This window comes from Halichoerus grypus, chromosome 4 (genome assembly GCF_964656455.1).
Source record: "Halichoerus grypus chromosome 4, mHalGry1.hap1.1, whole genome shotgun sequence".
In the NCBI taxonomy this organism is placed as follows: domain Eukaryota; kingdom Metazoa; phylum Chordata; class Mammalia; order Carnivora; family Phocidae; genus Halichoerus; species Halichoerus grypus.
The window spans coordinates 77,951,090-77,976,866 of NC_135715.1; the positions used below are offsets into that span (position 1 = coordinate 77,951,090).

General features: G+C 38.0%; 1 protein-coding gene across 3 annotated transcripts in view; it reads left to right on the forward strand.

Moving 5' to 3' along the window:
- MICU2 (mitochondrial calcium uptake 2) overlaps window positions 1–25,777 on the forward strand; it is a 166,635-nt gene that overhangs the window by 117,978 nt on the left and 22,880 nt on the right. For 2 of the 3 annotated variants that reach the window (XM_078070572.1, XM_078070573.1), the window contains one exon: window positions 5,235–5,300. The exons of the other annotated variant lie outside the window; for it this stretch is intronic. In XM_078070572.1, coding sequence (XP_077926698.1) covers window positions 5,235–5,300 — 66 coding nt within the window. The remainder of the gene's footprint in view (window positions 1–5,234; window positions 5,301–25,777) is intronic. 3 annotated transcript variants of the gene reach the window in all.

The following is a 25,777-nucleotide window of genomic DNA, read 5'->3' on the forward strand; positions in this document are numbered from 1 at the left end:
TTGATAACTCAGATGAACTGGACAAATGCCTTTAAAAAAAAAACTTACCAAAACTAACAAGAGATAGAAATCTGAATAGCCCTTTAACAAAGGCATTGAATTTGTTATCAAAAACTTTCCCACAAAGAAATGTCCAGGCCCAGATGGTTTTACTGGTGAAATCTATCAAGTATTTAAGGAAGAAGAAATGCCAAATTTTCAGACTCTTTCAGAAAATACAAGAAAAAGGAACAGTTCCCTCTTATATCCCTGATAACTAAAACTTGGCAAAGGTCTAACAAGAAAAGTAAATTATAGAGCAACTTTCATCATGAACAAAGACACAAAATACCTAATCAGAACAAAACACATTATATACTATATAAAATAATGCACCAAAATCAAGTGAGATTTATGCAAAGAATACAAAATTTGTTTAAAGATTGAAAATCAATCAGTGCAATCCATCATACTAACAGAATAAAGGAGAGCTCAACATGATCCTATCATTACATGCTTACAAAGTATTTAAGAAAATAAGCACTTTCATAATAAAACTGAGCGAAGTAGAAATTGAAGAGAACTTTTTCAATCTGATAAAGGGCATTTATAAAAAATTTAAAGATGGCATCATGCTACAGATCAAATACAGAATGCTGTCCCTTTCTGATCAGAAACAAGGCAAGGCTATATTTTCTTATCTCTTCTGTTCAACATTTTACTGAAGATTCTAATAGCGGTACAACGGGGGGGGGAATAAAAAGATTGGAAGGGAAGAAGTAAATCTGACTTTATTCACAGATATCAACAAGAAAAGTAAAGCTGCTAGAACCAAAAGTGAATTTAGGAAGTTCTCAATGTAGAATGTCAATATGGAGAAATCAATTGTATTTCCACATACTAGTAGCAAATAGTTGGAAAATGAAATTAAAATCAGTTCTCCATCGTGGATCACTACATCAAAAACCAATGGTGTATTGTATGGTGACTAACATAACATAATAAAATTTTAAAAATTAAAAAATAAAATCAGTTCTCCTCTAAATGGTATCAAATAACATAAAGTAAGTAGAAATAAATTTAACAGAAGCATTCACCAGAAACTTCAGACATTGCCAATAAAAATTCAAGAAACTTAAATAAATGGAGGAATATACCATGTTAATGGTTAAAAGATTCAGTAGTGTTAAGATGTCATTTCTTCCCAAATTGGTCTAAAGATTTAACTTCCCAAGCAAAATCCCAGCAGGCTTTTTCTGTAGAAATTAACAAGCTGATTTTAAAGTGTATATGTAAAAACAGGGGACCTAGAACACTCAAATCAATCTTGAGAGAAAGAGCTAATCTGGGTAACTCACACTACCCGACTTTAAGACTTAGCACAAAGCTACAGTGATGGTGACGCTGTGATATTGATCTAAGGATGGGTAAATAGATCAGTGGAAGATAATAAAGAATCCATACACGGTTGCTTAATTTTCAGTAAATGACACTAGAACAATTGGATGTGTATATGAAAAAAAAATTAGTTATAACCCCTGCCTCAAAGCATATATAGGCATAACTTGGAGTTACCACAGGTTTAGTTCCAGACCACCACAATAAAACGAGTCAAATGAATTTTTTGGTTTCCTGGTGCATATAAAAGTTATGTTTATACTATACCATAGTCTGTTAAGTGTGCAGTATCATTATGTCTGAAAAACCAGTGCACATACTTTAATTAAAAAATACTTTATTGCTAAAAAATGCTAACCATCACCTGAGCTTTCAGTGAGTGGTAATCTTTTTTAGGGTCATGTATCAATGTTTATGGTTGCTGATTGATCAGGGTGGTAGTTGCTGGAAGTTGGGATGATTGTGGCAATTTATTAAGACAGTGGAGTTTGCCTCATTGATTGAATCTTCCTTTCACAAATGATTTCTCTCTAGCATATGATGCTGTTTGATAGCATTTTACCCACAGTAGAACTTCTTTCAAAATTGGAGTCAGTCCTCTCAAACCCTGCTGACTACTTTATCAGTTAAGTTTATGTAATATTCTAAATCCTTTGTTGTCATTTCAACAATCTTCTCCAGGAGTGGATTCCATTTCAAGAAACCACTTTCTGTGCTCATTCATAAGAAGTAATTCTTAATCCATTAAAATTTTATCATGAGATTGCAGCAGTTCAAATATAAAAATAATGAAAAAGCTTGAAATATTACAAGAATTACCAAAATGTGACACAGAAACACAAAGTGAACAAATGCTGCTGGGAAAATTATTCCAAGAGCCTTGCTCAGTACAGGATTGACACAAATCTTCAATTTTAAAAAATGCAGTATCTGCAAAGTGCAATAAAGCAAGGTGTGTCTGTATAAAAATGTATTTGAGATGGATTATAGGTCTAAACATAAAAATTAAAACCATTAAGCTTCTGGGAGAAAACATAAGAGAATATATTCAGGATCTAGGTTATTCAGAGTTTCTTAAGGCACTAAGCAATAACCACAAAAGAAAAAAATTAAGTTAGTCTTCATCCAAATCAAAAACTTTTATTCATTCAGAGACCCGTTAAAATGAATATGCAAAGAGCGCCTGGGTGGCTCAGTCGTTAAGTTTCTGCCTTCGGCAAAGGTCATGGCCCCAGGGTCCTGGGATCGAGCCCTGCATCGGGCTCCCTGCTCAGCAGGAAACCTGCTTCTCCCTCTCCAACTCCCCCTGCCTGTGTTCCCTCTCTTGCTGTGTCTCTCTCTGTCAAATAAATAAATAAGATCTTAAAAAAAAAAAAAAAATGAATAGGCAAACTATAGGATGGGAGAAAATATTTTCCAAGCAGGTATCTGACAAAGGACTTATATCCAGAATATATAAAGAACTCAACAACTTAATAATTTAAAATTAAGAAGAACTTAATTGTTCCCTTCCTAGGAATTCATCTGGGAGAAATTAAAATATGTCCACAAAAAAACAAGAGAATTATATAAGAAAGCTTATGGCAGAGATCTGCTGTACAACGTAGTACATGTAGTTAAGAGTACAGTGTTGTACACTTAAAAACTTAAGAAGGTACATCACATGCTAAGTGTTCTTACACCAAAGGAAAAAGAAAACACACAAATCTTTTGGAGGTGATGGATATGTTTATTACCTTAATGTATCTCAGATATATGCATGTGTCCAAACTCATCAAAATGTATACATTAAAAAAAAAAAGTATACATTAATGTGTGCAATTTTTTGTATATTAAGTATACCTCAGTAAAGCTGAAAAAAAAAAGAAAATTTATGGTAGCTTGATTCAACAGTAGTCAAAAACTAGAGACAGTGCAAACATCTGTCAACAAGTGAATGGATAAATAGTGATATATTTATACAGTGCAATACAGCTCAACAATAAATAAGAACAGACTACTTATATGCAAACATGAATGAATCTCAGAATCATTATGCAGAGTGGATGATAGCACAAAAGAATACATACCATTTGATATAATTTATTTGAATTTTTAAACTAAGTGAAACTCATTTAATGGGGAAAGGAAACTAGAACTCTGTTATTCTCTTTGTGAGGATGCAGAGAGAAAGGATTGACTGGGAAGGGACAAAAAGAACTTCTGAGGAAATAGAAATGTTCTATTCCAGGATAGGAGGATGGGTTACTCAAGTATGTCCATTTGTCAAAATTGTATGGCTATGATTTGTACATTTAGTGTATATAAATTTTTCCTCAAGAGCTATAAATAATAACAATTGAGAAGGAACTGGGAATGGGTAGAAGGATAAATAAACCAAGAATGGCAGAATACTGATAACTTGAAGCTGAAGATTATGTGGTTTATTACAGAGTCTCTTCACTTTGCTGTGTTTGAAATTTTCCATCATAGAAATTTTTAAAGGAGACACAGTAAGCAAGGGGAGAAAGGTATTGAACTTGGCATTATATATTTGATTGTCAACTTAAAAAATAAGGATAAAACAAATATAAAACTTTTCAACACTTTTTCCTTAAAATAATTGTGGGGGAGATGTGGAAAAGTTTGAGGGCCTAAGAGAACTAGAGGTAAACCATTGCCTAAAACAAACATAATAGGGGCAGCCAAACTTGAGATAATTAATTTGGAATTTAGTTGGAGCAATTTTCAAACTATTAATAAAGAAGTAGCCTAGAAAAAAATGAGTGAAGGTTTGTCTCCTAATTCATTTGAATCCAAAGTTTCAGATTTTGTCTACATTTAATTTTTTAAAAACTTTTTTTTTAATTTGCTTTCCATATGAGGATTGGTACAAATGACCCTGAAAGGTAGGTTTTTAAAAGTATTCAGTCTCAGAGCACTATTGACAATTTTATAATTGGCAGAAATGTAGGTTTTTAAATTATTTTGATGCTTGTGGCACCTGGATGACTCAGTTGGTTAAGTATCCAACTCTTGGTTTCAGCTCAGGTCAGGATCTCAGGGTTGTGAGATCAAGCCCCGATTGGGGCTCCGGGCTCAGCTCAGAGTCTGCTTGGGATTCTCTGCCTCTCCCCCTGCGCCTCACCCTGCTCCTGCTCTCTCGTGCTCTCTCACTCTCTCAAATAAATAAATAAAATAAAAGCTTTTAAAAAAATTATTGTGATGCTTTATAAATGCGTAAGGGGAAGAAGACCATTTTTATATGGTATAAGTAGCTTTTGAACAGCTATATACTTGAGGGGCACCTGGGTGACTCAATCGGTTAAGCAACCAACTCTTGATTTCCACTCAGGTCAGATCTCAGAGTTATGAGATCAAGCCCCAAGTCAGGCTCCACTCTGGGTGTAGAGCCTGCGTAAAGACTGTCTCTCTTTCTATCTCTAAAAAAAAAAAAAAAAAAAGATTCTCTCCCTCTTTCTCTAACCCCCCCTTAAAAAAAAAAAGCTATATACTTGAAAATGTGGCCATAAACTATTGATGATACAAAAAATTAATTATGAATCAAAATTCTCTTGAAGAATGAGGGTAATCATGAAGTTTTTGTAGAGTAATGTCTTTGGAATATGTGTGTATTAAGTAAACTAGCTTTCTTAGGAGAAAAAAATGATTCAAATTGTAATAATGTAAGTACTCCTATGATTCTTACATGATTTAAGAAAAAATAAGTAACAATATTAGCTATAATGCAGAAAGAATTTAAGTTAATATTTAACAATTAATATATATTTTATAATGAAAACTTAGCATCTGTTTCTTAGGCTATTTTGAACAGTCCAGTAGTCACACAGCTGAATTCATGTTTGCTATTTTTTTAGCTACAGAAGATCATAAGTAAACAAGATGACTTGAAGACAACAATAGCTAATGAAACAGAATGCCAGGTATGTGCAAATAAACTAAATATTCCCAGACAGATGATATTTACAATAGTTTCTCTATTCTGTTTGTCAAATAAATATTCACACATAGTTGGGAAGATTATCAGTAACTTCATTTTTCTAAATATTTTGAATAGATGTGCTACATTCACATGGTCCAGGCTTCAAAAGGTTCACAAGGGTATGTGCAGAGGGCAGCATTTTCCTCCCAGTCACCCAGTTCTCCCTGAGCAGTGAGTGCTTTCAGTGTCCTGTATATTCGCCCAGAGATACCTTATGTGTGTATAAGTGTATCTATAAAGAAGTAACTAGAGGAAAGATGGCAGAGGAGTAGGGGACCCTATTTCAGCTGGTCCCCGGAATTGAGCTGGATATCTGCCAGACCACTCTGAGCACCCACGATACCAGCCTGAGATGTAAGAAGATCTGGATCTCTACAAACAGAATATCGCAGGTGGTTGGTTTTGAGGTACGAAGCAGGGAGCCCTGATTCCACGGGCAGATATCGGAGGATAAACGGCAGCGGGAGGGTGCCTGGCCGTGGGGATCCTACACCGCCGGTGAGCGACAGCCTTGTGCGCTGGGGACAGGGCACAGACTCACAGACCCGGAGCGGCTGGGAAAGGACTTTAGGGCAGCCCCCAGAGAAGCGGGGTCATGTGGGCGAACTGGGGGCGGCTGGCGGTTTTAGAAGCACAAAGGGCAGAGACGTGACCCGACCTGGAGGCAGGACTGGGGGCGCTGCAGAGGGGCGCACAACCCAGGACGCTGCAGTTTATACCAGCACGGACAGAAACGGAGATGATGTGGCCTGGAGAGCTCACTGAAGCACAGACTGTGGTCTCTCTGCTCTGAGGCAGAGGGTTGGAAACAGTCTCTTCTGCTCTGACTCGCGGAAGAGACGCGGAAAGCCACCAGGGAAAGCCGCCAGAGTACAAAAGCCCCAAAAACTGATTCCCACTGAGCCCATCCCCCACCACAGGGGGGCAGGGCAACTCCACCCAAACAGGGTTGCCTGAGTAACAACACGGCAGGCCCCTCCCGTAGAAGACAAGCTGGGAAAACAAGAGGCCAGCAACCCTAAGGTCCCAAGAAAACAGGTGCATCTTGCTTGGGTTCTGGTCAATAATTTGGACTCTATACATTCCCTCAAACACCCATCAACAGAATGACTAGGAGGAGGAGCCCCCAAAATAGAAAAGACTCAGAGATTATGACTTACGCTGCAGATTTACAAATGGATGCAGATATAACCAAGATGTCGGAGATGGAATTCAGGCTAGCAATTGTGAAGACAATGGCTAGAATGGAGAAATCAGTTAATGGCAACATAGAGTCTCTAAGGGCAGAAATGAAAGCTGAATTGGCAGAACTTAAAAATGCTATCAATGAGATCCAATACAATCTAGATAATCTAACAGCTAGGGTAACTGAGGCAGAAGAGAGAATAAGTGACCTGGAAGACAATATAATAGATAAAAAGGGAAAAGAGGAGGCCAGGGAAAAACAACTCAGAATCCATGAAAATAGAATCAGAGAAATAAGTGACACCATGAAGCATTCCAATGTCAGAATAATTGGAATCCCAGAGGGAGTGGAGAGAGAGAGAGGACTAGAAGATGTATTTGAGCAAACTGTAGCTGAGAACTTCCCTAACCTGGGGAAATGAAATAAACATTCATGTCCTAGAGGCAGAGAGGACCCCTCCCAAGATCAAGGAAAACAGGCCAACACCCCGGCATGTAATAGTAAAACTTGCAAATCTTAAAACCAAGGAAACCATCTTAAGGGCAGTTAGGGGGAAGAGATTCCTTACGTACAGAGGGAGGAACATCAGATTAACGTCAGACCTATCCACAGAGACCTGGCAAGCCAGAAAGGCCTGGCAAGACGTATTCAGGGTACTAAATGAGAAGAACATGCAGCCAAGAATACTTTATCCGGCAAGGCTTTCATTTAGAATGGATGGAGAGATGCAGAGCTTCCACAACCGGCAGAAACTGAAAGAATATGTGACCACTAAGCTGGCCCTGCAAGAAATATTAAGGGGGGGGTTCTATAAAAGGAGAAAGCCCCCAAGAGTGATATACAACAAATTTACAGGGACAATCTATAAAAACAATGTCTTCACAGGCAACATGATGACAATTAATTCATATCTTTCAATAATCACTCTCAACGTGAATGGCCTAAATGCTCCCATAAAACGGCACAGGGTTGCAGATTGGATAAAAAGACAGGACCCATCCATATGCTGCCTACAAGAGACTCATTCTGAACCTAAAGATACATCCAGACTGAAAGTGAAGGGATGGAGATCCATCTTCCATGCCAGCGGACCTCAAAAGAAAGCTGGGGTAGCAATTCTTTTATCAGACAAATTAGATTTTAAACTAAAGTCGTAATTAGAGACGCAGAAGGACACTATATCATTCTTAAAGGGTCTATCCAACAAGAATATCTAACAATTGTAAATATCTATGCCCGCAACATGGGAGCAGCCATCTACATAAGCCAACTGTTAACCAAAATAAAATCATATTGATAACAATATGTTAATTGTAGGAGACCTCAGTACTCCACTCTCAGCAATGGACAGATCATCTAAGCAGAAAATCAACAAACAAGAGCTTTGAACGATACACTAGACCAGATGGACCTCATAGATATTTACAGAACATTCCACCCTAAAACAACAGAATACTCATTCTTCTAGAGCAGACATGGAACTTTCTCCAGAATAGACCACATACTGGGTCACAAATCAGGTCTCAACCGATACAAAAAGATTGAGATTATTCCCTGCATATTCTCAGACCACAATGCTTTGAAACTGGAACTCAGTCACAAGAAAAAATTTGGCAGAAATTCAAACACTTGGAAGCTAAATACCACTCTGCTCAAGAATGTTTGGGTCAACCAGGAAATCAAAGAAGAACTTAAACAATTCATGGAAATCAATGAGAACGAAAACACATCGGTCCAAAACCTATGGGATACTGCAAAGGCGGTCCTAAGGGGGAAATATATAGCCATCCAAGCCTCACTCAAAAAAATAGAAAAATCCTGAATTCACCAACTGACTCTACACCTTAAAGAACTAGAGAAAAAGCAACAAACGATGCCTAAGCCACGCATTAGAAGAGAAATAATTAAAATTAGAGCAGAGATCAATGAATTAGGAACCAGAAACACAGTAGATCAGATCAACGAAACTAGAAGCTGGTTCTTTGAAAGAATTAATAAGATCGATAAACCACTGGCCAGACTTCTCTAAAAGAAAAGAGGAAGGACCCAAATTAATAAAATTATGAATGAAAGGGGAGAGATCACAACTAACACCAAGGAAATAGAAACAATTATTAGAAATTATTATCAACAACTATATGCCAATAAACTGAGCAATCTGGATGAAATGGAGGCCTTCCTGGAAACCTATAAGCTGCCAAGACTGAAACAGGAAGAAATTGACAACCTAAATAGGCCAATAACTAGTAACGAGATTGAAGCAGTGATCAAAAACCTCCCAAAAAACAAGGGCCTGATGGATTCCCTTGGGAATTCTACTAAACATTCAAAGAAGAAATAATACCTATTCTACTGAAGCTGTTTCAAAAAATAGAAACAGAAGGAAAACTTCCAAACTCATTCTATGAGGCCAGCATTACCTTAATCCCCAAACCAGGCAAAGACCCCATCAAAAAGGAGAATTTCAGACCGATATCCCTGATGAATATGGATTCCAAAATCCTCAACAAAATCCTAGCTAATAGGATCCAACAATACATTAAAAGGATCATCCACCACGACCAAGTGGGATCTATCCCTGGGATGCAAGGGTGGTTCAACATTCGCAAATCGATCAATGTGATAGAACACATTAATAAGAGGAGGGAGAAGAACCATATGGTCCTCTCAATTGATGCAGAAATAGCATTTGACAAAATACAACATCCTTTCCTGATTAAAACTCTTCAGAGTATAGGGATAGAGGGAACATTCCTCAAGTTCATAAAATCCATCTATGAAAAACCCACAGCGAATATCATCCTCAATGGGGAAAAGCTGAGAGCCTTTCCCTTAAGATCAGGAACACGTCAAGGATGCCCACTCTCACCACTGTTGTTCAACATAGTACTAGAAGTCCTAGCAACAGCAATCAGACAACAAAAAGAAATAAAAGGTATTCAAATTGGCAAAGAAGAAGTCAAACTCTCTCTTTTCACAGACGACATGATACTTTATGTGGAAAACGCAAGACTCCACCCCCAAATTACTAGAACTCATCCAGCAATTCAGTAATGTGGCAGGATACAAAATCAATGCACAGAAATCGGTTGCTTTCTTATACACTAACAACGCAATTGTAGAAAGAGAAATTAGATTAACGATTCCATTTACAATAGCACCAAAAACCATAAGATATAAGATACCTTGGAATAAACCTAACCAAAGAGGTAAAGGACCTATACTCTAGGAACTACAAAACACTCATGAAAGAAATTGAAGAAGACACAAAAAGATGGAAAAATATTCCATGCTCATGGATTGGAAGAATAAACATTGTTAAAATGTCTATGCTACCCAGAGCAATCTATACCTTCAATGCCATCCCGGTCAAAATTCCAATGATGTTTTTCAAAGTGCTGAAACAAACAATCCTAAAATTTGTATGGAATCAGAAAAGACCCCGAATTGCCAAGGAAATGTTGAAAAAGAAAAACAAAGCTGGGGGCATCACGTTGCCCGATTTCAAGCTATATTACAAAGCTGTGATCACCAAGACAGCATGGTACTGGCACAAAAACAGACATATAGACCAATGGAACAGAATAGAGAACCCAGATATGGACCCTCAACTCTATGGTCAAATAATCTTTGACTAAGCAGGAAAAAACATGCAATGGAAAAAAGACAGTCTCTTCAATAAATGGTGCTGGGGAAATTGGACAGCCACATGCAGAAGAATGAAACTCGACCATTCTCTAACACCAGTCACAAAGATAAACTCAAAGTGGATGAAAGACCTCAATGTGAGACAGGAATCCATCCAAATCCTAGAGGAGAACATAAGCAGTAACCTCTTTGAGATCGGCCACAGCAACTTCTTTCAAGATACATCTCCAAAAGCTAGTGAAACAAAAGCAAAAATGAACTTTTGGGACTTCATCAAGATAAAAAGCTTCTGCACAGCAAAGGAAACAGTCAACAAAACAAAGAGGCAACCCACAGAATGGGAGAAGATGTTTGCAAATGACACTACAGATAAAGGGCTGGTATCCAAGATCTATAAAGAACTTCTCAAACTCAACACCCAAAAACAAATAATCAAGTCAAAAAGTGGGCAGAAGATATGAAAAGACACTTCTCTGAAGAAGACATACAAATGGCTAACAGACACATGAAAAAACGTTCATCATCATTAGCCCTCAGGGAAATTCAAATCAAAACCACATTGAGATACCACCTTACACCAGTTAGAATGGCAAAAATGGACAGAGCAAGAAACAACAAATGTTGGAGAGGTTGTGGAGAAAGGGGAACCCTCTTACACTGTTCATGGGAATGCAAGTTAGCACAGCCACTTTGGAAAACAGTGTGGAGGTTCCTCAAAAATTTAAAAATAGAGGGGCGCCTGGGTGGCTCAGTCGGTTAAGCGTCTGCCTTGGGCTCAGGTCATGATCCCAGGGTCCTGGGGTCGAGCCCCACATCGGGCTCCCTGCTCGGCGGGGAGCCTGCTTTTCCTTCTCTCTCTGCCTGCCACTCTGCCTACTTGTGTTCTCTCTCTCTGTCAAATAAATAAATAAAATCTTTAAAAAAAAAAAAATAGAGCTACCCTATGACCCAGCAATTGCACTCCTGCGTATTTACCCCAAAGACACAGATGTAGTGAAAAGAAGGGCCATATGCACCCCAATGTCCATAGCAGCAATGTCTGCAATAGCCAAACTGTGGAAAGAGCCGAGATGCCCTTCAACAGATGAATGGATAAAGAAGATGTGGTCCATATATACAATGGAATATTATTCAGCCATCAGAAAGGATGAATACCCAACTTTTACATCAACATGGATGGGACTGGAGGAGATTATGCTAAGGGAAATAAGTCAAACAGAGAAAATCAGTTATCATATGGTTTCACTTATTTGTGGAACATAAGGAATAGCATGGAGGACATTAGGAGAAGGAAGGGAAAAATGAGGGGGTGGGAATCAGAGGGTGAGATGAACCATGAGAGACTATGGACTCTGAGAAACAAACAGGGTTTTAGAGGGAAAGGGGAAGGGGGGATGGGTTAGCCTGGTGATGGGTATTAAGGAGGGCACGTACTACATGGAGCACTGGGTGTTAATACGAAAACAATGGATCGTGGATCACCACGTCAAAAACTAATGATGTATTGTATGGTGACTAACATAACATAATAAAATTTTAAAAAATAAAAAATAAATATTAGGGCACAAACAAACAAACAAAAAGTAACTAAATACATCCATGTGTTCTTTTTTCCATTTTTCTGCAAGGAATGGCATAGTGCATTGTTTCACACTCTCCCATTTTTCCTCAATACATCTGATTAGCTCCTTCTTTTTAACAGCGCCTTAGTGCTTTGTTGTATGGATGTACTAGTTTATGTAACCATTCTCCTCTTTAAAAACATTTAACGTATATCCAGTCTTTTGATAATGCAAATAATGCTACAGTTAATAATCCTGTAATTATATCATTTTATACATATGTGAATATATCTGAGGGATCACTTCCCAGAAATTTGATTGCTGGGTCAAAAGGTGTGATATTTCTAAGGTTGTTGATAAACTTTGCCAAGTTTTGGCAAGTATCTCCTATAGAAAATGAACCAATTTTCATTCTCACCGCTAATGTATATCAGTACATTTTCTGTTGATAATCTTTCAGTTGGTTCTTATTCCACAGTATGCTTTCCATGAGATTTTCTTAAATTTCCAAATTATTTCATCTTTTAGAGCATGTCTGCTTCAAATTTTGCACATTATTAAAATCACAATTCTTTCTTACATTTCATCCCTTTAAGCAATCCTGTCCTGGACTTCTTTTTCCCATATCCGAGTCCTTGAATGGTATTCCCTTTTCCTAGATGTATGTATCCTGTGTGTTCCCATCATACCCTGTATGTCCACCATCATAACACCTCTCACACGTTAGTATAATTAATTGTGTCCTCCTCTGAACTGTAAGCATCATTCCTCTCTCTACAGTTGTTTGAAGTTAGGGAGCAGTCAACAAGACCACCTACTTTTGATAGCAATTGCAAGTTCAAGGGACCCCCAAGACCACCCTTGGGTTCCATTTTTCACTGGAAGGACTCACAAAGTTCACTGAAAGTTGTTAGGTTCATGGGTACAGTTTCTTACAATGAGCAGATACAGATTAAAATCAGCCAAAGGAAAAGACACATGAGGCAGAGGTCCAGAAAGTTCCAGAAGCAGAGGGTCCAGTTGTCCTCTCCCCTTTGGGGTCATGGATAGCACTAACTCTCCCAACAAGGTGTATAACAGTACACCTGGAGTAGTGCCAGTCAGGGCCCTAATGTCCTGAGATTTTCTTGGGGTCAGCTATATAAATTTGGTTGGCTACCCATGTTGCTGACCCCCATCTCTAGCCATTCCAGAGGTCATTCTGATACTCCATGACCCAAGCCACCACCCTAAACCTCATTGTTATTCTGGTATGGCCCAAGGTCCCCAAGTAAACAAGACACTTATCGTAGAGATCACCTCCCAGCAGCCCAGGACAAAAGCAGACCTCTATCTGGGTACGGTAAATTCTTTACTACGTAAGTTGTATCTACATAGCCTGGGAAAGCAGCAGAACATGCTCTAAATGCTCAGTAAATATTTTTAAATGAATCAATAAATATTTAATCGTATGAATATGACATTTTTATTATTGATCATTAAGATTGTTTCCAAATGTTTACTATTAGAATCATGCCCCAGTAAAGAGTTAGCATGTAAATTTAGGAGAACATTCTAAAGGTGAGATTGTTGGGTCAAAAGGCATGGATACTTTTAAGACTTCTGATTTATAGGGTCAAACTGCCTTCTGGAAAAGTTACAACAATTTACAGTCCTACCACCATTGAGTAAGCATGCCCCCCTGTGAACAGTCTCTCCAGGATTGGTATCTGTTTTTGTTTTGGTTTTTAAGCAGTGCCAATTAGATAGGGGAAAAGGTATCTCAATTATTTTTCAAGATACTTCTTATTTTATAAATTTTCTTTTTTTTTATTATGTTATGTTCTGTTAGTCACCATACAGTACATCATTAGTTTTTGATGTGGTGATCCACGATCCATTGTTTGCGTATAACGCCCAGTGCTCCATGCAGAATGTGCCCTCTTTAATACCCGTCACCAGGCTAACCCATCCCCCCATCCTCCTCCCCTCTAAAACCCTCAGTTTGTTTCTCGGAGTACATAGTCTCTCATGGTTCGTCTCCCCCTCCGATTTCCCCAAAATTTTCTGTTCTTTGGGAATTTCTTTAGGTTTGTCTTCATATGTACTTTTAGGAGTACTTTTAAGAGATATTTAAGAATATTAACCTAGTATTTGTCAAAATTATTGAAATATTTATCAGATTTGTTTTTGTTTATGATGTTTTGGTTATAGATGTTTTTATTTTTTACGTGGTCATATTTATTTGTCTTTTAATTTTATTTGTCTAATAACTTTCATTTTTTAAAATGTCTTCCCCACATCAAAATCAGTTATAAATACTAACCTATATTATCCTCTGGTTTAGTTATGCTTTTGGTTTTTTACATTTAATTTTTTCATTCATCTGAAATTTGTTTCTAAAGGGCATTCCTGTGACATTACTTTTTTACTATTATAAATGGACTCTTTTTCCTCAAGGGAAAAATTATTGCACAGGAAATCTATTTGATTTTTATTTGTAGCCTGGCTTCCTAGGAGTCATTCCTGTGTCTGCACAGTTTTAGTGTCCAGCCAGAGATTGGCCAGAGATTGTACTAAGACAATGGAGATAATAAGGTGTGTCCTCTCTTCCGCCTGCCAGTGGGTCTGTGTAAGGCTGGGAGTACATTCACACTTAGGCTCTTTTTAAGCCTGCCAGTGCACACACCTGTCTCAGCTCTTTGAGCCAAGGATGTGTGGGCAGCTGGAGCTGGTGTGGTCTCTGCTGTATGTGCAGCACAACCTGGAGTACAAGGAGAACTCAGCAAGTCCTTATGGTTGTCTCAGCTCCTCAGTCTTTCAAGTACTGGCCATCTGCCAGTCCATTGTTTGTTCCAAAGAGGCCTGCAGTCTCAGTTAAAGGAGCCACCAAGATCACCAAGTAAACTCCCTCCATCAGCAACAGGGAAACTGGTTTTGGACAGCCTGACACCCTCTGGTAAAACTCCCACAGGGTAAAGCTGGAAAGGCAAGAAGGCCATAGAGTGTGTGCTGCCCAAAGTTTAGTAGTTAATTTGAAAAACGCTTCTCTCTTTGTTGTATGCCTTTGGTTGGATTCCACAGCACTGAATAGTTGTGTTTTGACCATTTTGTCCAGCTGTTTGCTTTTAGGGGAGTAGCTTTTTTGTCATCTCACTCTATCCTGTGGGAAGTCAGAAGGCAGTTATCATATTTTAATTGGCCAATAGGTTTACATTGACTTTTAATAAACATGGTTAGTAAGTTCCAAAAGCAAACATTTTAGGTAAACCAATATAGTTAATATAGTATAAAATTTTACCCTTTAAAATAAATACCATACTATATACCAAAAGCATGAACTAGAATGTATTTTGATGAGGCTTATATTAATGACACTGAACATTTAATAATTAACTAGTTTTTAAGATACATGAAAAATAAAGGTTAATATTTTAAAGATCTAGGGAATAAAATGTACAGCATAAGGAATATAGTCAGTGGTATTGTAATAGCATTGTATGATGACAGATGGGAGCTACATTTGTGAGCATAGCATAACATATAGAGATGTTGAATCACTGTTGTACACCTGAAATTAATGTAACATTGTGTGTCAGCTATGCACAAATAGAAAAATTTTAATTAAAAACAAAAAAAAATACTTAAAAGAATCTACATGAAGAAAACTATAAACAATAAAATTTAATTGAGGAACATAAGAGAAGATTGAAATAAAGACAGGCTTTATACTTAGGTAGGAATAGTGAGCATTGTAAAGTGGCCAATCCCCAGTAAATTTATCTATGAATTCAATATAGTCTACATCAGAACTCAACACCTGAGCACCTGATTTCGGTTTTGTCTGGTTGGGTTTTGGGATTTGGGGACAGGGGTTTCTTCTTTGGTGATAGTGTTGGAGAGGTAGGAGGTGTACAGAAACCTGGCAAAATGATTCTAAACTTCATCTGGGAGAATAAAACATGAGAGAATGGCCAAGAACATTCTAGCAAATGCAAGTAATGAGACGGATAATGAAATGGTGTAGTGAGCAATAGAATAGTCAAAATATAAACCCAAATACATATGAGCAATGGCATATAATATAGATATCATTTTAAATCAGTGGGGAAAAAAACTAATGACCAAATTACTTTTCAGTAATCCAGCAAACTAGGAGTCATCCTTGACATCTCCTTACCCCTCATATCCAGTTAGTCACTAGTACTGTCTGTTCTACTTCTTAAATGTTTCTCAGATCCTTCCTTTTTTGTTCTGTTTCCACGACTGTCATTTTATCAGACTACTGTCATTTCTCACTTGAGTACTGCAATAGCCTCCTGGCTGATCTGTCTGCATCCTACTCCTGTCTTTTCTAATTCATTTTCACATTATAGCCAGGGTGACCTAAAAGCACAAATATGATGTAACTACCCTCAGGCCAACTATTCTTCCAAACTCTAGCTGTACCATTTTCTCTGCAGTATAGCACAGTAGTTAAGAAATAATCCAGTCAAGAAATGGGCAGAAGACATGAACAGACACTTCTCCAAAGACATACAGATGGCCAACAGACACATGAAAAAATGTTCAACATCGCTAGCCGTCAGGGAAATACAAATCAAAACCACAATAAGATACCACCTTACTCCAGTTAGAATGGCAAAGATTAACAAGACAGAAAACAACAAATGTTGGCGAGGATGTGGAGAAAGGGGAACCCTCTTACACTGTTGGTGGAATGCAAGCTGGTACAGCCACTCTGGAAAACAGTATGGAGGTTCCTCAAGACGTTAAAAATAAAGCTATTCTACGACCCAGCAATTGCACTGCTACGTATTTACCCCAAAGATACAGATGTGGTGAAAAGAAGGGGCACATGCACCCCAATGTTCATAGAAGCAATGTCCACAATAGCCAAACTGTGGAAGGAGCTGAGGTGTCTTTCAACAGATGAATGGATAAAGAAGATGTGGTTCATATATACAATGGAATATTACTCAGCCATCAGAAAGGATGAATACCCACCATTTGCAGCGACATGGGTAGAACTGGAGGGATTATGCTAAGTGAAATAAGTCAAGCAGAGAAGGACATTATCATATGATTTCACTCATATGTGGAACATAAGGAATAACGCAGAGGACCACAGGGGAAGGGAGGGAAAACTGAGCGGGAAGAAATCAGAGAGGAAGACAAACCATGAGAGACTCTGGACTCCAGGAAACAGACTGAGGGTTACAGAAGGGAAGGGGGTGGGGGAATGGGGTAACCCGGTGATGGGTATTAAGGAGGACACGTGTGGTGATGAGCACTGGGTGTTATATGCAGTTAATGAATCATCAAAAAAAAAACTCAGACCAACTGCCTACATTCATATGCTGCTCCATCTCTTAATAGCTGTGTGGCTCTGGGCAAATTAGTGTACTTCTCTTTGCATAAAATTGAGTTTCTTCAATATAAAATGAGAATAATAGGGGCACCTGGCTGGCTCAGTCAGTAGAGTGTGCGACTCTTGATCTCTTGAGTTCAAGCCCCACATTGGGGGTAGAGATTACTTAAAAATAAAATCTTGAAAAAAAAAGAAAGAATAATAGTAATCTACCTCAGTAGGTTGTTTTGAGGATTAAATTAATTTATTTAAATCTCTTAGAACTGTGCTTAACATATAAGCAATATATATTTATTTGCTATTATATTTATTATTATTGCTGTCTACACCCCAGCCATAGAGCACCACGCTCTCTAGCACCTTCAGGCCTTTATACATGTTTCCTGTGTGGAATGTTTACTCCCACTTCTTATTTTCTTAACTTCAGTTCAAACTTTAGATCTCAGTTTAAATGGTATTTTTCTCAGGAAAGCCTTGTCTGAGCTGCTAAGTGAGTCAGACACCCTTTATATGCTCCCAAAGCTCCCTGAAATTCTTCCCAATACTTTCATGCTTGGATTATTATTTTTAATAACTTGTTGAATGCCCAATTACCCAACAGGAACAGAAAATCATGAAGCCCAAAGCCTAACATGGTGTCTGACACATAATGGGCATTTACTACATCTTTGTGACTAATGGTGTGACTGACTAAACAGTGCTGGGTGTATATATATAATTCTTATAGCAAAATAAATTCCAGAGGAATCAAAGATAATGTCAAAAATCAAACTATGGAAATATTTAAGAAAATGTGGGGCTCTTCTGCAAGATGGCATAGGAAGATCTTGAAACTCACCCCATCCTACAGATAACATCAAATCTACAGCTGCATGTGGATCATATCCCTCCGAAAAAGATCTGAAAACTAGATGAACTGTTTCTCCACAGCAAAAGACAAAAAGTTCACGTTGAGATAGGTAGGAGAGGCAGAGATAAGGATTTACCAGAAACCCCACCCCAGCACTGTGACACGACAGTGAGGTTTCTCACCGGTCCAGTATTTCTCCTGGAAGAGTGAGGGGATGATGTCTCACTGAAGGCATCCCTATCCCTGGGATCTGAACCAGAGAGATGAGCCCCCAAAACATCTAGCTTAGAAAATGCAAAGGGGCTGATATCTAAGGGACCCAAAGTGCTGTAGGAAACTGAGATGCCCCTTTTAAAGAGCTTACATGCAGTCTCACTCTCCCCAAGACCCAGCAGAAAAATAGTAGTTTGAAAAGTGCCAAGACTCTATTGTAAAAGAAATTCATTTGGCAATCTAAAAGCATCTGCTGGAAGGGCAAAGGACCATTGAAACTCACCCTGGAGATAGAGGTGCTGGCAGAAGCCAATTTTGCACTCTCCACTTACCCTGCTAGCACAAGTGGGTGAGCTCACAGGCAGCACCCTTCTGCTGCATTGCTAAGACAGGTGGGGACAAGCAGTCACCACAACATCCCACTGCCTGAGGAAACTGGAGAGCACAGAAGGTTGCAGCACTCCCCCACTCTGTAGCTGGGGCAGGCAAGCACAACATTCATGGCAACCTCTCATTCCCTAAATAAAGTTGGTAAGTGTAGGCAGTTGCAGCGCTCCCTCACTCTCTGGCTGGGGCTATCATTCTCCTGCTCCCAGCCTAAAACTAGCATGCATGCACAGACAAGGTACTCTCGCACTACGTTCCTGAAGACCACAGGCATACAGTCAAGACATTTTCCCCTGCTTTTATGAAGCTAGCAAACATGCCCTGCCCCATATACTCTGCCTAGATAAAGCCAGCAGATACATGCAGTCCACACAGGGGACACCACTCAATCGCCTGGCCCTGGTGGCCATAGTGGTTGGCATTCCTGAGCTCCACAAGAATGTAACACTCAGACAGTTCTTGGCAAGCCACCACCATCAGGACACTGCACAGCAGCAGACTGAAACACAACCCCAGTCTTCTGGAAAAAAGGTCTATTTACTTAGCTTGGAGCTTCAGCTTAAAGGATAGGCTTCTGGTTTCCCATGCATGTAAAGATTAAAGAGATGCTCCCAGGGAACCTAATTAGAGACACACCATCCTTGCACACCCCCTTGGCCTTCTACATCTTAACCAGACCTCTCAGAAAGGAGCTTACACACTTATCTGGAACCTCAATTTTTGCAAATGTTCCCCAGGGGACACCTCTAAATCTCCTGGTCTGGAGGCAGCAGGGACTATGATTGTAGCCCCCACAGGATTGTATATACTTTTATATTTTAAAAGCTGCTGCCTAAGAGTCTGCTTCCAATCAACCCAAAACTGGGTTGGAATAGGTGGTTTAGACAATCACAAAGGTTCAAGAGACAACAAAGAGCTAAAAAGTAGGGTTGAAAGAGAAGTTTCATCACCTACACAAGGCACTACTTTAAGAGTGAGAGAGATAGCTGCTTCAAGTAGTACATAGAAACACACCGAGAGTCAAGCAAAATGAAGAAACAGAAAAATATGTTCCAGATAGAAGAACATGACAGAACCTCAGAAAAAGACCTTAATAATGTGGAGAAAAGTAATTTGTCAGAAAAAGAATTTAAGGTAAGGGTCATAAGGATGCTCATGGAACTCGGGAGGAGAGGGGTGAACACAGTGAGAACTTCAACAAAGAGATAGAAAGTATAAGAAAGGACCAAGAAGGGGGTGCCTGGGTGGCTCAGTCAGTTAAGCATCCGACCCTTGATTTCAGCTCCGGTCATGATCTCAGGGTTGTGAGATTGAGCCTTGCATCGGGCTCCTCACTGGACATGGAGCCTGCTAAAGATTCTCTCTCTCTCCCTCTCCCTCTGCCCCTCCCCACCTCTCTCTCTCCCTCTCTTTAAAAAAAAAAAAAAGGGATCAGGAGGGGTTCAATGGCAGACTAGATGAAGCAGAACAGATCAGTGATCTAGTAGACTGCAGTGGAACTCACCAAAGCAAAGCAATGAAAAGAAAAAAAAATTTTTTTAATAAAGGTAACTTAAGGGACCTCTGGGACAACATCAAATAGAATAACACTTGCATTATAAGGGTCCCAGAAGGAGAAGAGAAAGGGCAGGAAATGTATTTGAAGAAATAATGGCTGAATACTTCCCTAACTAGCGGAAGGAAATAGACATCCAGGTCCAGGAAGCTCAAAAGATTCCAATTAAGATGAATCCAAAGAGATCCATACCAAGACACATTATAATTAAAATGTCAAAAGTTAAAGAGAGAATCTCAAAAGCAAAAAGAGGAAAACCAAATTATTTCATACAAGGGAAATCCCATAAGGCTATTAGGAGATTTCATGGCAGAAACTTTGCAGGCCAGAAGAGAGTGGCATGACATATTCAAAGTGTTGAAAGGAAAACACCCTCCAACCAAGAATGCAGGCATACCTCAGATACTGTGGGAGATTGAATCAGTAATTGGAAACCTCCTAACAAAAGTCCAGGACAGGATGGCTTCAGTGGTGAATTCTACCAAACATTTGAAGAACGTTTAATGCCTATACTTCTCAAACTCCTCCAAGAAATTGAAGAGGAGGGAATGCTCCAAAACTGATTTCACAAGGCCAGCATTACCCTGATACCAAAAGCAAAGAAGAACACCAAAAAGAAAGAGAGAGGGAGGGAAGGAAAAGGAAATTACAGGCCAATATCCCTGAGGAACATACATGCAAAAATCAACAAAACATTAATAGTCCAAACTCGGCAATTCATTAAAATGATCTTACATCATGATCAAGTGGGATTTATTCTAGGGATGCAAGTATGGTCAGCATCCACAAATCAATCAAGATGATATACACCACATCAGCAAAATGAAGGCTAAAAATGATGTCATTTTAATAGATGCATAGAAAGCACTTGAGAAAATTCATCCATTTATGGTAAAAAAAAAAAAAAAAAACTCAGCAAAATGGGTATAAAGGGAACTACCTCAACATATTAAGGGCTATATATGACAGAGCCACAGCTAAGATCTTACTCAGTGGTGAAAAGCTAAAGCTTTTCCTCTAAGATTAAGAACAAGATAAGGATGCCTACTCTTGCCACTTTTATTCAACAAAGAATTGGAAGTGCTAGCCAGAACAATTATGCAAGAAAAAGAAATAAAAGGCATCCAAATTGGAAAGGAAGAAGTAAAACTTCCACTATTTGCTGACGACATAATACTGTATATAGAAAACCCTATAGACTCCACCAAAAAACTATCAGAACTAATAAGTGAATTCAGTAGAGTTGCAAGATACAAAATTAATATACAAAGCTCTGTTGCATTTCTGTACATTAACAAAATATCAAATCAAAATAATCCCATTTACAATTGCATTAAAAAGAATGAAATACCTAGAAATAAATTTAACCAAGGAGGTGAAAGATCTATTACCTGAAAACTATGTGACATTAATGAAAGAAATTGAAGATAACACAAATAAATGGAAAGATATTTTGTGTCATAGGTTAGAAAAATGGATATTGTTAAATGTCCATTCACCCAAAGCAATCTACAGATGCATTGCAATGCCTATCAAAATTCCAATGACATTTTTTACAGAATTAGAATAATACTGTAACTTCTGTGGAAGGAACCACAAAAGACCCTAAATAGCCAAAGGAATGTTAAGAAAGAAGAACAAAGCGAGAGGTATTACTGTGCCTGATTTCAAACAGTATTATGAAGCTATGATAATCAAAACAGTGTGGTATTGTCATAAAAACAAACACATAGATCAATAGAACTATAGATATAGATAACCCAGAAATAAACCCTCATGTATATGGTCAGTAAATTTTCAGCAAAGGAGGCAAGAATATACAATGGGGAAAGGACAGTCTATTTAATAAATAGTGTTTTGAAAACTGGACAGCTACTACACACAAAGGAATGAAACTGGACCACTATCTTACACCATCTACAAAAAATTAACTCAAAATGGATTCGAGACTTGAATGTAAGACCTAAAACCATAAATGCCCTAGAAGAAAACATAAGCAATAAGCTCCTTGAGATCAGTCTTAGTAATTTTTTTTATCTGACTCCAAAGGCAAGGGGAACAAAAGCAAAAATAAACAAATGGGACTACATCAAACTAAAAAGCTTCTGTACAGCAAAGGAAACCCTCAACCAAACAGAAGGGCAACTTTCCAAATGGGAGAAGATATCTGTAAATCATATATCTGATAAAGGGTTAATATCCAAAATATATATAAAGAATTTATACAATTCAATAGGAGAAGTGATCCAGTTAAAACATGGGCAGATGATTTGAATAGACATTTTTCTAAAGAAGACATACAGATAGCAAACAGGCACATGAAAAGATGCTCAACATCACTAATCAGGGAAATGCAAATCAAAACCATAATGAGATAGCACCTACACCTGTTAGAAGGGCTAGTATCGAAATGACAAGAAATAACAAAATGCTGGCAAGGATGTGGAGAAAAGGGAACACTTTGTATTGTTGGTGGCATTGTAAATTTGTACAGCCACTGTGGAAAACCATATGGAGATTCCTCAAAATTAAAAATAGAACTACAGGGCACGCCTGAGTGGCTCAGTCAGTTAGGCGTCTGCCTTTGGCTCAGGTCATGATCCCAGGGTACTGGTGCTGAGCCCCACATCGGGCTCCCTGCTCAGGGGGTGTCTTCTTCCCCTTCTCCTTCTGCCTCTCCCCCAGCTTATGCTTTCTCTCTTGCTCACTCTGTCTCCCAAGTAAATAAAATCTTTAAAAAAAAAAAAAAAACAGAATTACAATATGATCCAACAATTCCACTACTGGGTATCTATCCAAAGAAAACAGAAACACTAATTCAGAAAGGTGTATGTACCCCTTTTTTCATTGCAGCACTATTTACAAAGCCAGAGTATGAAAACAAGTGTTCATCAATAGATAAGTGGATAAAAAGATGTGGTTTATATACCCAATACGACTCAGCCATAAGAAAATCTTGACATTTGCAACAACATTAGATGGACCTTGAGGGTATTATTCTAAGTAGTATAAGTCGGAGCAAGACAAATACCACAGGATTTCACTTATATGTGGAATCTAAAAAACAAACAAAAAACCAAGATTCATAGATACAGAGAACAGATTGGTGGTTACCAGACAGGAGGTGTGTTTGGAGGAAACAGAATGGGATCACAAAGTACATGCTTTTAGTTACAAAAGGAAACCCTCAACTAAACAGAAGGGCAACTTACTGAATTGGAGAAGGTACATCATTGGGCTGTAATGTACAGCATTAGGAATATAGTCAATAATATTGTATTACCTTTGTAGAGTAGAAGATGGTGACTACACTTACTGTGGTGATCATTTTGCAATGTATACAAATGTCAGTTCACTATGTTCTATACCTGAAACTAATGTAGTATTGTATGTCAGTTATACCTGATTTGAAAAAAAAAATGTGGGTAAATGTTTTTATATTATTGAGGTAAGCAATGTAGTTCTGTTCCAAAAGCCATAAAAGAAAATTGTAGTAAACTTGACTACTGTTACTCTTTTTTTAAATGACTAACATCTCAATAGAAGAATAGTCAAAGTTCATGAAGGGGCAGTTAGCAGAAGAAATACAAATGACCAATAAATATGAATAATCAATGGGGCGCCTGGGTGGCTCAGTCGTTAAGTGTCTGCCTTCAGCTCAGGTCATGATCCCAGGGTCCTGAGATCGGGCCCCATATCGGGCTCCCTACTCAGTGGGGAGCCTGCCTCTCCCACTCCCTCTGCTTGTGTTCCTGCTCTCGCTATCTCTCTCTCTGTCAAATAAATAAATAAAATCTCTTTAAAAAAATATGAATAATGAAGGAAATGCAAGTTGAAATAGTGATTTGTTTTGTTTCATTTCTTACCAGACTGGCAAAGATTAAAAAAAGTTTGATAATCTGTAGTGTTCTCCAAGGTGTGAGGGAATGGGCATTCTTCTCCACTGTTAGTTGGTAATGTAAATTGCCAAGATGTCTAACAAAGTTTAAGTGCAAATGTAATTTGGCAATGGGTTATCCTTTATAATGACCAGTGTTCAAAGATAAGTATATAACAGTATATCTCAAGCGTTGTTTATAGTAAAAAAAAAATTGGAAACAATCTAAATATCTAACAGCACATTCATTATATTATGCAGGCAACCTTGGCTAGCTCACATGTCATATGTAGGATTTCCCTACTGCTAATAGGCATGGGAAAATTCAGAGCTTTTTGCTCTTTTCTGTGACAAACACAAGAATGAGAGGAAAAGGAATACATGTTAATAAAGAAGAAATAAGGTAACCTTGTTTGCTACCCTGAAAAAATGTTTGTGTGTATACATACTTGCACAATGGCACATACAGTGCAATAGCTAGTATAAATTATGACAGACCTATATTGGTTATGACAAGTGCTCCCCTTTAAAAAGAAAGAAAAAAGCTGTTTTCAAAACATGTATATAATTTCCTTTGCATAAGTCTCTTCAATATATGGTGATGGGACAACTGGATATCCACATGTAAAAAAATGAAGTTGGACTTCTACCTTATATCATATACAAAAATTAACTGAAATCAATCAGACTTAAATGTAAAAGCTAAGACTGTAACACTCTTAGAAGCACTTCATGAAAGGGGAAATGCTTCATAACATTGGATTTGGCAGTGATTTCTTATAACACCAAAAGCATAAGCAATTGATGACAAATTAGATGTGTTGGACTTCATTACAGTTAAAAACTTTTGTGCATCAAAGGACCCTATCAAAAAGTGAAAAGACAGCCTACAGAGTGGTAGAAGATATTTGCAAATTATATACCTAATAAGGGTCTATCTAGTATCAGGATATCTAAAGAACTCCTACAACTCAACAACAAAAGGATAATCCATTGCCAACAAATTGGACAACCTGGAAGAAATGGTTAAAATTCTAGAAACATATAAATTACCAAAGCTGAAACAGGAAGAAATAGAAAATGAACAGACCAATAAACAGCAAAGAAATTGAATCAGTAATCAACAAACAAAAGTCTAGGACCAGATGGTTTCACAGGCGAATTCTACCAAACATTTAAAGAAGAGTTAATACCTATTCTTCTCAAACTATTCCAAAAAATAGAAAAGGAAGGAAAACTTCCAGATTTATACTCTGAGTCCAGCATTACCTAGATGCCAAAACCAGATAGACACCACTAAAAAAGAACTACAGGCCAATATCCCTGATGAACATAAATGCAGAAATTCTCAGTAAAATACTAGCATACCAAATCCAGCAATACATTTAAAAAAATCATTCCCCACAATCAAGTGAGATTTATTCCTGGGTTACAAGGGTGGTTCAATATTTGCAAATCAGTTGTGATATATCACATTAATAAACGAAAGGGTAATAACCATATGATCATTTCAGTAGATGCAGAAAAAGCATTTGACAAAGCACAACATCCATTCATGATAAAAACCCTCAACAAAGTAGGTTTAGAGGGAACATACCTCAACATAATAAATGCCATATATGAAAAAATAAACAGCTAATATCATCCTAGATGGGGAGAAACTGAGAGCTTTTCCTCTACAGATGGGAACAAGATAGGGATGTCTACTCTCACCACTGTTATTTAATGTAGTACTAGAACTCCTAGCCATAGCAATCAGACAAAAAGAAATAAAAGGCATCCAGATCAGC